The sequence below is a fragment of the Mesoplodon densirostris genome, chromosome 6 (assembly GCF_025265405.1).
Source record: "Mesoplodon densirostris isolate mMesDen1 chromosome 6, mMesDen1 primary haplotype, whole genome shotgun sequence".
Taxonomy (NCBI): Eukaryota; Metazoa; Chordata; class Mammalia; order Artiodactyla; family Ziphiidae; genus Mesoplodon; species Mesoplodon densirostris.
Genome location: NC_082666.1, coordinates 110,860,531 through 110,875,492, shown reverse-complemented (window position 1 = coordinate 110,875,492; position 14,962 = coordinate 110,860,531). Strand labels below are relative to the sequence as shown.

At 36.2% G+C, this 14,962-nt stretch overlaps 1 protein-coding gene across 2 annotated transcripts in view; it reads right to left on the bottom strand.

Moving 5' to 3' along the window:
* The window catches only part of CENPP (centromere protein P), a 242,351-nt gene that overhangs the window by 194,286 nt on the left and 33,103 nt on the right, over positions 1–14,962 (bottom strand). For both annotated transcript variants that reach the window (XM_060102415.1, XM_060102416.1), the window contains one exon: positions 10,659–10,747. In XM_060102415.1, the coding sequence (XP_059958398.1) occupies positions 10,659–10,747 (89 nt within the window). The remainder of the gene's footprint in view (positions 1–10,658; positions 10,748–14,962) is intronic.

The window sequence follows — 14,962 nt, the reverse complement described above, 5'->3', positions numbered from 1 at the left end:
ACTCTCCAAAGAATATAGGTCCATAAAGAGCAGTAGTTACTTCATTAGTGCTTACAAGGCCAAAATGACAAGATGTTTTAATCTCCATTAAACAAGGGAGCAAAAAATAAGCTCTTAACCACGTGATGAGGGAGTGAGCCAAGAAATAAATCTTAAAACTACAATGGCCAAAGTTTAAACACACACACACACTACAGACACCCAGAGAAAGAAAGAGAAAGAAAAAGACTGTTCTCTTACATAACTTTTTAAAAAGAACTGTATTTAAAAGTGGATTAAGGGCCTCCCTGGTGGCGCAGTGGTTAAGAGTCCGCCTGCCGATGCAGGGGATACGGGTTCGTGCCCCGGTCTGGGAGGATCCCATATGCCGTGGAGCGGCTGGGCCCGTGAGCCATGGCCGCTGGGCCTGCGCGTCCGGAGCCTGTGCTCCGCAACGGGAGAGGCCACAACCGTGAGAGGCCCGCATACAGCAAAAAGAAAAAAAAAAAAAAAAAAAAAAAAGTGGATTAAGTCACAATTCCTTCACCCCCATTCATATCTCCATAGTCTTCCATTATAGAAAGTGTGTGTGTATGTGTTTGTGAGAGAGAGAGTGTGTGTGTTTGTGTGTGTGTATCGGCTCTTAGAGCTGTAAGAGTGATTGCAATTTATCTATTTTCCTAAGCATAGTTCAAACTTCACTGAATGTAAAACAGATGTTATGGATTTCTTTCACAAAATGTTGGCAGTGGCACATTTCAAATGCAACTAGAGGAATCAAAAAAGTAAAGTAACTCCAAATGTCTCTTTCTCAAGGATAAAGCAAAGCACAGAAATTTGGAATAACACTTTTAAACTTTTCTTTAAAAATTAAACTCATAGGAATATTAGGTCTAAAATCAAATGATTATCAGAACTTAATTCACTAAAATATTATCAGTTACTCTCACACACTGCCGGTGGGGATGCAAAATGGTACTGTCACTCTGGTAAACAGTTTGGCAGTTTATTATAAACTTAAATATATTCTTATCATATGACCCAGCAACCCCACTTCCGGTTATTACCCTAGAGAAAAGAAAATTTACATTCACATAAAAAACTCTATTGAGTAGCACTATTCATAATCACCAAAACTGGAAATAACCTGAATGTCCTCCATTAGGTGAATGGATAAACAAACTATTATACATAAAAGGGAATACTACTTAGAAATGAAAAGATAGATGAATCTCAAAGGCATTATGCTAAGTAAAGAAGCCAGTCTCAAAAGGTTACACACTGTGAGATTTCATTTATTTGACATTTCGTAAAGGAAAAATTCTAGTAAGAAATACTAGAGCAAGTATTGCCATGGCTTAAGAGTGGGGAGAGGGTATAAGGGCTTTTTTGCGTTGATGGAACTGTTTAATACCCTGATTGTAGTCTTGAGTACACAGAAATGATCTAATCAGAATAACACAGAAGGAAAAAACTGAATTAAATGAATGGAGCTGCAGGGACATGTAGGACAATACCAAACGATTTTACATTCATGTCATCAGAGACCCAGAAGCAAAGAAGAAAAAGTGTTGAGTGAAAAATATATTTGGAGAAATAATGGCTGAAAACTTGTCAAATTAGGTAAAAAGACATAAACTTCCAAATTCAAGAAGCTCAGAAAACCCCAGGGAGAATAAACTCAGAGAAATCCATGCTTAAACACATCATAATCGAACTATTGAAAATTAAAGAAAAAGAAAACTTCCTGAATCAGTTAGAGGAAAACAGACACATATCATATAGAAGAACAAGGATTCCAAGACAGTGGATTTCTCAACAGAAACAATGGAGGCCAGAAGGAAGTAAAACAACATTTTTAAAGAACTGAAAGAAAAGAACTGTCACCCAGAATTCAATATCCAGTGAAAATACCCAAACACACGGAGGCTAAACAATATGTTACCAAATAACCAAGAGATCACTGAAGAAATCAAAGAGGAAGTCAAAAAATACCTAGAGACAAATTACAACGAAAACAAGATGATACAAAACCTATGGGATGCAGCAAAAGCAGTTCTAAGAGGGAAGTTTATAGCAATACAAGCCTACCTCACGAAACAAGAAAAATCTCAAATAAACACCTAAAGGAACTAGAGAAAGAAGAACAAACAAAACCCAAAGTTAGTAGAAGGAAAGAAATCATAAAGATCAGAGCAGAAATAAATAAAATAGAAACAAAGAAACAATAGCAAAGATCAATAAAATAAAAGCTGGTTCTTTGAGAAGATAAGCAAAATTGATAAACCTTTAGCCAGACACATCAAAAAGAGGGAAAGGACTCAAATCAATAAAATTAGAAATGAAAAAGGAGAAGTTATAACAGACACGGCAGAAATACAAAGCATCCTATGAGACTGCTACAAGCAACTCTATGCCAATAAAATGGACAACCTGGAAGAAATGGACAAATTCTTAGAAAGCTATAACCTTCCAACACTGAACCAGGAAGAAATAGAAAATATGAACAGACCAACCACAAGTAATGAAATTGAAACTGTGATTAAAAATCTTCCAACAAACAGAAGTCCAGGACCAGATGGCCTCACAGGTGAATTGTATCAAATATTTAGACAAGAGCTAACACCCATTCCTCTCAAACTCTTCCAAAAAATTGCAGAGGAAGGAACACTGCCAAACTCATTCTATGAGGCCACCCTCACCTTGATACCAAAACCAGACAAAGATACTACAAAAAAAGAAAATTACAGACCAGTATCACTGATGAATATAGATGCAAAAATCCTCAACAAAATACTAGCAAACAGAATCCAACAACACATTAAAAGGATCATACACCATGATCAAGTGGGATTTATTCCAGGGATGCAAGGATTCTTCAATATATGCAAATCAATCAATGTGATACACCATATTAACAAACTGAAGAATAAAAACCATATGATCATCTCAATAGATGCAGAAAAAGCATCTGACAAAATACAACACCCATTTATGGTAAAAACTCTCCAGAAAGTGGGCATAGAGGGAACCTACCTCAACAAAATAAAGGTCATATACAACAAACCCACAGCAAACATCATTCTCAATGGTGAAAACCTGAAAGCATCTCCTCTAAAGCCACAGCAATCAGAGAAGAAAAAGAAATAAAAGGAATCCAAATTGGAAAAGAAGAAGTAAAACTGTCACTGTTTGCAGATGACATGATACTATACATAGAGAATCCTAAAAATGCCGTCAGAAAACTACTAGAGCTAATCAATGAATTTGGTAAAGTTGCAGGATACAAAATTAATGCACAGAAATCTCTTGCATTCCTATACACTAATAATGAAAAATCTGAAAGAGAAATTAAGGAAACACTCCCATTTACCAATGCAATAAAAATAAAATACCTAGGAATAAGCCTACTTAGGGAGACAAAAGACCTGTATGCAGAAAACTATAAGACACTGATGAAAGAAATTAAAGATGATACAAATGGAGAGATATAACATTCTTGGACTGGAAGAATCAATATTGTGAAAATGACTGTACTACCCAAAGCAATCTACAGATTCAATGCAATCCCTATCAAATTACCAATGGCATTTTTTACAAAACTAGAACAAAAAATCTTAAAATTTGTATGGAGACACCAAAGACCCCAAATAGCCAAAGAAGTCTTGAGGGAAAAAAATGGAGCTGGAGGAATCAGACTCCCTGACTTCAGACTATCCTTCAAAGATACAGTAATCAAGACAATATGTTACTGGCATAAAAACAGACATATAGATCAATGGAACAGAACAGGATAGAAACCCAGAGATAAACCCACGCACCTATGGTCAACTAATCTATGACAAAGGAGGCAAGGATATACAATGGAGAAAAGACAGTCTCTTCAATAAATGGTGCTGGGAAAACTGGACAGCTACATATAAAATAATGAAATTAGAACACTCCTTAACACCATACACAAAAGTAAACTCAAAATGGATTAGAGACCTAAATGTAAGACTGGACACTATAAAACTCTTAGAGGAAAACATATGGAGAACACTGTTTGACATAAATCACAGCAAGATCTTTTTCGATTCACCTCCTAGAGTAATGGAAATAAAAACAAAAATAAACAAATGGGACCTAATGAAACTTAAAAGCTTTTGCAAAGCACAGGAAACTACAAACAAGGTGAACAGACAACCCTCAGAATGGGAGAAAATATTTGCAAACCAATCAACGGACAAAGGATTAATCTCCAAAATATATAAGCAGCTCATGCAGCTCACTATTAAAAAAGCAAACAACCCAATCCAAAAATGGGCAGCAGACCTAAATAGACATTTCTGCAAAGAAGACATACAGATGGCCAAGAAGCACATGGGAAGCTGCTCAACATCACTAATTATTAGAGAAATGCAAATCAAAACTAAAATGAGGTGTCACCTCACACCATTTAGAATGGGCATCATCAGAAAATCTACAAACAATAAATGCTGGAGAGGGTGTGGAGAAAAGAGAACTCTCTTGCACTGTTGGTGGGAATGTAAGCTGATACAGCCACTATGGAGAAGAGTATGGAGGTTCCTCAAAAAACTAAAAATAGAATTACCATATGATCCAGCAATCCCACTACTGAGCATATACCCAGTTATCCATAATTCAAAAAGACACATGTACCCCAATGTTCATTGCAGCACTATTTACAATAGCCAGGTCATGGAAGCAACTCAAATGCCCATTGACAGATGAATGGATAAAGAATATGTGGTACATATATACAATGGAATAGTACTCAGCCATAAAAAGGAACAAAATTGGGTCATTTGTTGAGACGTGGATGGATCTAGAGACTGTCATACAGAGAAAAGTAAGTCAGAAAGAGAAAAACAAATACCGTATATTAATGCATATATGTGGAACCTAGAAAAACGTTACAGATGAACCGGTTTGTTGGGCAGAAATTGAGACACAGATGTAGAGAACAAAGTATGGACACCAAGCGGGGAAAGCGGCGGGGTGGTGGGGGTGGGGGTGTGATGAATTGGGAGATTGGGATTGACATCTATACACTCATGTGTATAAAACTGATGACTAGTAAGAAACTGTTGTATAAAAAAAATAAAATTAAATTAAAAAATTTAAAAAAAAGAAAGAGAAATACCATTTGATATCACTTATATGTGGAATCTAAAAAATGGCACAAATGAACCTATCTACAAAACAGAAACAGAGTCATAGACATAGAGAACAGACTTGTGGTTGCTGAGGGGGAGGGGGAGGGGGAGAGGGAAAGGGATGGACTGGGAGTTTGGGGTTGGTAGATGTAAATTATTATATTTAGAATGGATAAGCAAGGTCTTAATGGACAGGACAAGGAACTATATTCAATATCTTGTGATAAATCATAATGGAAAAGAATATAAGATAAATCTTGTGATAAACCATAATGGAAAAGAATATAAGAAAATAATGTCTATATGTGTATAACTGAGTCACTTTGCTGTACAGCACAGATTGGCACAACATTGTAAATCAACTATACTTCAGTAAAAAGAAAAAAGACAATGGATAGCGGTTTAAGAGCAGATTATGGGAGACTGGGATTGACATATACACACTACTATATATAAAATAGATAACCAATTAGGACCTACTGTATAGCACAGGGAACCCTACTCAATATTCCGTAATGGCCTGTATGGGAAAAGAATCTAAAAAAAGAGATGATATATGTATATGTATAACTGATTAACTTTGCTGTACACCTGAAACTAACACAACATTGTAAATCAACTATACTCCAATAAAAATTTAAAAAAAAATTTTTTTAAAGAGCAGATTAGTCAGAAAATGAAGAATTACTGAACTGAAACACAGATCTGAAGAACAATCAGGAATAAGCACAAAGATATGAAGAGATATAAAATATAAAGAAAGGGTAAGATGGATGCAGAAGATGAAAAAATAATATGTCCCAAATTCCAGAATGAGAATCAGAGAAAACCAAGAAAGAGTCCACTTCTACTTAAGATGTTAAAAACTGCAGAGAAGGCCACTCTCAACCTAACATCCTGGAAAATCTGAATAATCTATAAAATCACAAACTTTCTTGAGCCCATCAAAGACCTGAGGTTACAAGGCAAACAAATAAATTAAAATTTTTCTCCCTCTAAGGAGAAACAGGACACATAAACTATTCACCCTTGGTTAAACATAGGGGAGGGAAGCAGCCACCATACAAGTGGATAACAAGAAATCAGCTAAAATTTCAGCAAATTCTTACAGGACAAATGTGGGGTGGATGTCATTTTGGAACAGATGGGAACCCCAGACCCAAAGGGACTCCACCAGAAAGATCATGGCAGGAGCCCAGAGAGAGCTCCCCTCAGTGGCACAGGCACAAAGAGGTGATCAGCTGCTGCTGGGGTACAAAATGAAGCCAGAACTTCTCTCTGGTAGGAAGCAAAAACCCTAAGCTGCTAAAGAAGCAGCAGCAAAGCAGTGCAAGAAAAAAAAAACCCTTGCCTCCAAGGGAGGAGTAAAAGTCAAACCCATTTGATTCTGGGAGAGGGGCAGAAAACACTCCTGCCACCAAGAGAAAGATCCATTGCTTTGTAAAAAGGGGCAGAAGCTTAAATCCCTCTGTTGCATGGGAGGGGTACGAAACCCTTTGGGTGCATGAGCCTACACCAAAAGCAAGCATAACCCTGGGGTGTGGGGGGAGGGGCAAGGAACTCTCTCCCCGTAAAACCAACACCAGACCCAGGCTGAGTTTGGCTGCACTGGGGAGGAGCAGCATGAAAACTGGTGTTCTCAACCCCTGAGGTGCAGGTCTACAGGACCTGCCCAATACTAAGGATGGACCACAGAACATAGATTTCCCTTTGCTCCCACCATGAGCCTAGCACCAAGAAACAAGCATCACCACCTACTGCTGAGGGAGTGTCAAGTGCAGGGAGAAACATTCCCCACTGAGATGCAGATATACAGGGACTACTAAAAGTTGAGAGTGAAGCTGGAACACTGATGAAAACCCTCCAGCTCCCCAAACCCTATTCTAAGCATAAGGAAGAACTGAATTTGAAGTTGAGTTTGAATTCACTGCTGGAAGAATTTGAAGCCTTTGGTGCCTAAAAATAATGAAAGAAACAAAAATCCCAAACCCAGCTCAACTGCTGACTACCCTGAATTAAACCCCATACTAAGAGCCTGATAAAAGAAATGTACCCATTTCTGGGGATAAATACTATTTGTTTCAGACTCTACTGTTTTCCACAGACAATGTTCATCAGTCAATAAAAAATTATGGAACACAAAAATTCAAGAAGAAACAAACTATTGTAGACTAATCACCAGAACTGAACTCAATGATGACTCAAATGTTGGTAATATCAGATATGGGCTTTAAAATAACTATGATTGGGCTTCCCTGGTGGAGCAGTGGTTAAGAATCTGCCTGCCAATGCAGGGGACGCGGGTTCGAGCCCTGCTCCGGGAAGATCCCACATGCCGTGGAGCAACAACACCCGTGTGCCACAACTACTGAGCCTGCGCTCTAGAGCCCGGGAGCCACAACTACTGAAGCCCGCATGCCTAGAGCCCGTGCTCCGCCAACAGGAGAAGCCACCGCAATGAGAAGCCCGCGCACCGCAATGAAGAGTAGCCCCCGCTCGCCGCAACTAAAGAAAGCCGGTGCGGAGCAACGAAGACCCAATGCAGCCAAAAATAAATAAATAAACAAACAAACAAATAAATAAATTTAAAATGAAATAAAATAAAATAACTATGATTAAAAATCAGAGACAGAAATAAGAATGGTGGGGCTGGGCAGAGAAGGAAATGGGGAGCTATTGTTTAATGGGTATGGATTTTCAGTTCTATAAGATGAAAAGAGTCATAGAGATGGATGGTAGTGTTGGTTGTACAACATTATGAATGTATTTAATACCAATGAACTGTACCTTTAAAAATGGTTAAAAAGGTAACATATCATATATATTAATATATAATATATAATGTTATAATGTTACAAACACAAGTGCTTGCAAAACTGGTAAAATCTGCAAAAGCTCTCTGCATTTTACTAATATCAATTTTCTGGTTTTGAGAGTATACTATAATTATGCAAAATGTTATCACTCTCAGAGGCTGGATGAAGTGTATATGGAAATCTCCTTATATATTGTTTTTATTGCAACTTCTTGTGAGTCTCTAATTATTTCCAAATTGAAAGTTTAAAATGTGTAAGAATAGATGAAATAAGATTGGAAAAATACTGATAACTGTTGAAGGTGCCTAATGGGTAGCTACATGTTAATTATACTATTATTTTTACATACCCATGTATCCCCCCACTTTTCAAAAGTTTGATTCACACCACTTCACCTTTACCAAAGACCTACATTATTACCTCTTTTTGCTAATCGAAAGAAACCTGGTGGAAGAATTTTCACTTTTACGAAAGAAGGCAAAAAGTGAAAATAACATTCAAGGTTTGTTTTGGAGCGAGTCATCATAAAGGCAACATGCACCCTGAGCAGTGAAAGTGGCACCACCAAGCTCCTTCCCCAGAAACTACACTCAGCATCTCAGCATCAAGCCACCATAGCTTTGAAATGTGTCTGTGAACATTTGTGCCGTATCTTGATTTATTTTGTACATCTGTTAGCAAAATGTGTCCTGAGGTAAATGCTTCTTCACTTTACACCATTTTGGCTTATAAAAGGTTTCATAGGAATGTTCTATTTTCAGATGTGGGGGAACCTATATTTAAAATTTTCCATAATAAAACATTAAAGAAAAAAATAACTATGATTAATAAGTTAAAGGATCTAGTGAAAAAAGGTAGATAACATTCATGAAGAAATGGGGAATTTCAGCAGAGAGAGAAAAATTAAGAATCAAATGAAAACACTAGAAATAAAAAAACATTACATTAGAGATGAAGAATTTCTTCAATGGGCTCATTGGCAGAATGGACTTCAGCTGAGGAAAGAATCTGTGAACTTTAAGAAAGGCTAATAGAAATTATCCAAAATGAAATGCAAAGAAAAAAAGAGTTAACGAAATAGAACAGAGCATCCAAACACTGAGACAATATATCAAATGTTTTAACATATGGCTAGTAAGAGTTGGAGAAGAAGAAAGAGAACAGGACAGAAAAAGTATCTGAAAAGATGTGGTTGGGAATTTTCACATAAACACACCTTAGAAATAGCACAAACTGTCAAAAAACAATATTAATAGAAACATTTGAAAGCAGCCAAAAAATGCATGCATACACAAAAACAATATAGCAGACTTGTTTTCACAACCCATGTACTCCAGTAAACACTGAAAGGATTGCTTTAAAGAAAGCAAACTGTGAAAGAAAACTGTCAATACAATTGTCAATGGTCAACAACACATTCCTGGTTTTCCTCCCATCTCTCAGTTTTCTAATTTTTTTGCATGATCCTTTAATTCTATTCAGTAGGATATTTTAGAATTCCTCAAGGTTCAGTGGCAGTCCTTTTCCTATTTTCACTCTATATTCTCTCCATAGGCAATCTCATTCCTGCTCAAAGTTTTAACTTTACCCACTGGCAGATAACCCCAGTGTTTATATCTCCTACCTACACCTCTTCTTAGCTTCCTACTTCTTATTTTTACTTCAGTGTTTCAAAGGCACTTAAGTTCAACATGTCCAAACTGAAGTCACCAACTCATCTGACATGGTCTTCTTCCAACTTTTCCTCTCTCAACAAATGCAATCATCATCACCAAGGAGTTAGCACCCATCAGTGACTCCTGACTCCTCTTATTTAACCAACACCATGCCTATTCAATTGTACTTCCTAAATATCCTCCAAATCCATTCAGCCCTCTATCTCAACCACCATTATTCTAGTCCAAACTACAAACTTCTGTTTCCCTGAACTGTTTAATAGGCTAGTCACTGACCCTCCTGTATCCAATTTTACACCCCTTAAATCCCTTCTCCCTGCAACATCAAAAATAATTATTTCCAGGATGTCACACTTCTGCCTTCCTTAGGCTCTGCTTAAAATCCTTCAATAGCTTCACATTGGTCTTAGGACTATGGTCAAACTCCTTATACCAAAATCCATAGTGTGGACCTTACATACGTTGCTAACCTCATCTTATACCATTCTCCCCTGCTCTTGCCCTCTCCCAGACACTCCAGCCTCCTGTTCCCCCCCCCAGCACAGTGCCTATGTATAAGCTATCCTATCTAGGACCTCTTTTGTTAGTGTATGCCTGTTCATTTTTCAGATATCAGCTCAAGTTTCAGGAAATTATTCTATGTTCTCCCTGAAAGTCAAATTCCTGATACATGCTTCAACAGCACTGTGCAACTCTTATTGGTAGCATTTGCCACAACCATAATTTTAGATTTATTTCTGCAATTATTTAATCTAACTTCGCGACTAGGCTATAAATTCCATGAGCATCAAGAATTATATCTGGTTTTGCTTACATTTTATTTTAGTGCCTAGCACATGGTGAATGTACAATAAATTTTAATTGAGTGAATGAGAGACATAGAAAATATAGGCTTAAATATAAAACACAATAATGGTGTTATGCTTTCAGAGATATTTTGATATTTACTTATCAAGAAAAAAGAACAGGTAAACTTAAAATTGTAAACTGAAAGAAATTCCTAAGAAAAGAAAAGTAAAATATCTTACCTAGACACAAATTCACTTAATTCTGAATATTCGGTGGGTTCCATTATTATGCTGAGGTCAGTAATAACAGAAGATAAACTCTCCTTATTCTAAAATAGGGACAAAAAAACTTTTTTGTATCAAAGCACAGTCAACTTTTAAATAAAATAGACAAAACTACTTTCAAAATATGCAAAATGAAATGTCACCAAGTAATAGGAAAAAGTAACCAAGAAAAAGTACTGCAAATATGGGTTACTTTTTAAAAAAATTTTTATTGGAGTGTAGTTGATTTACAATGTTGTGTTAGTTTCAGGTGTACAGCAAAGTGAATCAGTTATACATATACAGGTATGCACACTTTTTTAGATTCTTTTCCCATATAGGTTATTACAGAGTATTGAGTAGAGTTCCCTGTGCTAAATGTCCTTATTAGTTATCTATTTTATATATAGTAGTCTGTATATGTCAATCCCAATCTCCCAATTTATCTCTCCCCTCCCCTTTCCCCCCAGTGACCATAAGTTTGTTTTTTACTTCTGTGACTCTATTTCTGTTTTGTAAATAAGTTTATTTGTACCATTTTTTTAGATTTCACATATAAATAATATCATACGATATTTACCTTTCTCTGTCTGACTTACTTCACTTAGTATGACAATCTCTAGGTCCATTCATGTTGCTGCAAATGGCATTATTTCATTCTTTTTTTATGGCTGAGTAATATTCCATTGCATATACATACCACACCTTTACCATTCCTCTGTCTGACTTACTTCACTTAGTATGACAATCTCTAGGTCCATCCATGTTGCTGCAAATGGCATTATTTCATTCTTTTTTTATGGCTGAGTAATATTCCATTGTATATACATACCAAATCTTTATCCATTCCTCTGTTGATGGACATTTGGGTTGCTTCCATGTCCTGGCTATTGTAAATAGTGCTGCAATGAACACTGGGGTGCATATATCTTTTTGAATTATGGTTTCCTCCAGATATAAAACCAGGAGTGGGATTGTTAGATCATATGGTAGCTCTATTTTTAGTTTTTTAAGAAACCTCCATACTGTTCTCCATAATGGTTGTACCAATTTACATTCCCACCAACAGTGTAGGAGGTTTCCCTTTTCTCCACACCCTCTCCAGCATTTACTGTTTGTAGATTTTTTGATGATTGCCATTCTGACTGGTGTGAGGTGATATCTAAATAGTTTTGATTTGCATTTCTCTAATAGTGATGTTGAGCATCTTTTCATGTGCCTCTTGGTCATCTGTATGTCTTCTTTAGAGAAATGTCTATTTAGATCTTCTGGCCATTTTTTGATTGGGTTGTTTATTTTTTGATATTGAGCTGCTTGAGCTGTTTGTACATTTTGGAGATTAATCCCTTGTCGGTCGCTTCGTTAGCAAATATTTTCTCCCATTCTCTGGGTTGTCTTTTTGTTTTGTTTATGGTTTCCTTTGCTGTGCAAATGGGTTACTTCTTAAAAGAGTGAAATCAGATCCTCACTCCATACCAAAAACCAAAATGAACTCCAAGTGAATTACTTACTTAAATGTTAACACTGAAACCATAAAGTATTAGGAGGGAATACAGACACGTAACTGATTACTGAGTGAGAAAGAACTTTCTAAGCAAACAATAACAACGAAAAAGCAAATATGATTACATAAAAACACAAACTATCGATACAAAATGACTTTATAACTAAAAGAAAAGAAATAAACAGGAAAATTTGTACTATAAAAATGACAAGGAGATATGAAAACTTAAAAGAAAAAGGCACATAACATGCACTAAAAACTCAGAGGTAAAAGACAAGTTACATGGAAAAAAATGTTTGCTCTGACAAGTAATAAGATAAATGTAAATTAAAACAATGAGATGACACTTTTACCTATAACATTGTTTTGACAATGCATAACTTAACATGTTTATATTCTCTGTCTCAGCAATTTGAATTCTATGAATATATCATAAAGAAATGAAGACAAAGGCTAACAGCTCCTTATTACAAAAAGCCAAAAACAAGTCTATATTCAATAATGGGGATTGTTAAATAAACTATTAAGTACTTTGATCTGCAAAATCCAGGTTTTCTCCTTTACTCTAGTAAATTTTCTTCTATTATATATTTACCTATAATTTCTCTTTCATTTTTTCTTGTTTTTGGAAAAATCATATGAATCTTCATTGTCTTCCAGATTTTTCTTCTTTTCAATTGCACCTGTAGGTGATTTTTCTCAAGCCTATCCTCCATATTCTACTCCTAACTACTTCTAATTTAGTTTTCAGCACTATAATCATTTTATTCTTCCTTTCTTTCTTTCTCCCAGCTCTCTTTCCCTCTCATTCAATTTTCTTTGAATGCTTTCATTTGAGAGTGTAGTTATAATATAGCATGTTCTTTTATTTCCTGGATTAATTATTTCAAAGAGAATTTATTTACATTTTCTAATTCCTTTCATGGCAAGGTTTCTAAATGATGATTAACAAATTCTGTACCATTTTTGTGTTCTGTACTCTGTGGATCTTTTTTGTTAACAGGAGTAGATCTAGCAATTTCTTCTATTCCCTAAGGATACAGAGTGAGTAGATAATGCTTGGCTGTTTCCCATTTGTCTGGGTAATATCTGACTTGTCTTTCTGTATTTTCAGCTGTTGGAGAAATGGATATTAATGGCTTATAATCACTGTTTAGTTTTTTCCGCTGCTCAAGAATATAGTGGGAATTGTTAGAAGCAGCTGTAGTCAAAGTAGACTGTTTGTGGGCATCTACCACCATATCTCATCAAAAACAAATTCCAGGGCTTCCCTGGTGGTGCAGTGGTTGAGAATCCGCCTGCCGATGCAGGGGACGTGGGTTTGTGTCCCGGTCCAGGAAGATCCCACATGCCGCAGAGCAGCTGGGCCTGTGAGCCATGGCCACAGAGCCTGCGCGTCCGGAGCCTATGCTCCGCAACAGGAGAGGCCACAACAGTGAGAAGCCCACGTACCGCAAAAAACAAAACAAAACAAAAAAACAAATTCCAGAACATTCTTGCAACTCAATAATGAAAAGACAAATAACCCAATTAAAAACTGGGCAATGGATCTCAACAGACATTTCATCAAAGATGATATACAAATGGCCAATAAGCTTATGAAAAGATGCTCAACATACTAATCATAATCTGGTACTTCCATCTGACCCAGTAATTCTCTACCTAGATTTATATAAGAAAAATGAAAACATACATCCACTTAAAAACTTATAGATGAATATCTTCAGAAATGTTATCCATAATAGCCAAAAGGTGAAAACAAGTGAAATGTTTCTCAGCTGACGAATGAATAAACAAAATGTGATAGATCCTCACAATGCAGCCAAAAAAAATTTTTAAAAAGAATGAAGTAATGATATATGCTACAACATGAATGAACCCTGAAAACATTGTGCTAAGTGAAAGAAACCAGTCAAAAAATTTGTAATCATACAAATTATATGATTCCACTTCTATGAAATGCTGAGAATAGGCAAATCCATAGAGAAAGAAGATAGATAAGTCAGGTCTGGGCAGAAGAAGGGCAAATGAGGGGTGATAAAGAGCATGGGGTTTCTCTCTGAGGTGATAAAAACGTTCTAGAATTGATGTGGTGATGGTTGCACAAAGCTGAATAAATTAAAAACTGCTGAATGTATAGTTTAAATGGATGAATTATATGGTATGTGAACTATATCTCAATAGAGCTGTTAAAACAAAAAAGGAAAAAGAAAAAAAAATCTCAGAGGAATGCCTTGTCTTTTGTTTGAGTATGTGTAAGTGTTTTGGATTTTGGCCTTATACCCATTAGAATAGGCAAACTATCCTGTCAGCATAAAGCCTATGATTTACTGGCCCCTCCATTTTTTATTCATTCATTCATTCATTTATTTTTGGTGTGTTGTGAATTCTTCAAGACATTTTTTCTCCATCTCTCTCCTTGCCAGTCATACTGCTAACGAGGTCAACCCACCCCAGTTGGCAAACAAGGGAAGGACCTTGTAAACAACTTGACCTCAAAGAACCTGCATGAGTCTCAGCAGCACATTCCTTTCTACCACAGTCAATTTAAGCCCGCATTTCTCATTCTTCTCTACAACTTAAGGATTTTGGGTAAAGACATTCAAGAAAAGGGTCCTGTAACTTCACAAAATACTCTACATCAGATTTCAGTGTTTTCTTTCACTTGGGTTTGAATGTCATCACATCAGGTAAATTTTCTCTGGAGCCTATGATATGGGACTGTATTCTTTTTTCTTTTTTTTTTTTTTGGATTGTATTCTTTAAAAATTTTTTT